The sequence below is a fragment of the Eimeria mitis genome, genomic scaffold, assembly GCF_000499745.2.
Source record: "Eimeria mitis Houghton genomic scaffold, Emh_scaff1587, whole genome shotgun sequence".
Classification (NCBI taxonomy): Eukaryota; Apicomplexa; class Conoidasida; order Eucoccidiorida; family Eimeriidae; genus Eimeria; species Eimeria mitis.
The window spans coordinates 4632-5188 of NW_013569874.1; the positions used below are offsets into that span (position 1 = coordinate 4632).

Genomic DNA, 557 nt, shown 5'->3' on the forward strand with positions numbered 1-557 from the left:
CAGATACTGCAGCAGCAGCAGAAACAGCAGCAGCAGCAACAGAAACAGCAGCAGCAGCAGAACCAGCAGCAGCAACCAGTCCTTCTCCCCCCCCACCATCATCACCACCATCATCATCAGCAGCAGCAGCAGGAGCAGCAGCAGCAGCAGCAGCACCAATATCTATATTATCTGTATATCCTTTATCTATATTATCTCTGTTGCAGCTAACCCTAAGAGAGCAAGCAACAGACCCCAGAGGGGTTGAGGGTCTGTCTTTTTTTGCTGCTGCTCCTTCTCTATCTCTCGTGCTGCAGCTGCAGCAACTCAGATGTATTATATTAAAACCCCCCAATCGTTCTGTCTTTTATTATTATCTACAAGTTCTACTCAAAGTATAAAACACCATAAACCCTAAACCACCATAAACCCTAAACCCTAAACCCTAAACCCTAAACCCTAAAAAGGAGAAAACGGGAGGGTTCGGGGGTGATTCGTTGTTTTTGTGTTTTATGTTTTTTTTTTTTTTTTTTTTTTTTTTTTTTTTTTTTTTTTTTTTTTTTTTTTTTTTTTTTTTT

The 557-nt window shown here is 40.6% G+C and overlaps 1 protein-coding gene across 1 annotated transcript in view; it reads left to right on the plus strand.

Moving 5' to 3' along the window:
- EMH_0040090 (zinc finger MYND domain-containing protein, putative) overlaps positions 1-557 on the plus strand; it is a gene marked incomplete at both ends in the record, with an annotated part of 9576 nt that overhangs the window by 3585 nt on the left and 5434 nt on the right. Inside the window, one exon of the mRNA XM_013495464.1 lies at positions 1-249. Within this exon, the coding sequence (XP_013350918.1) occupies positions 1-249 (249 nt within the window). The remainder of the gene's footprint in view (positions 250-557) is intronic.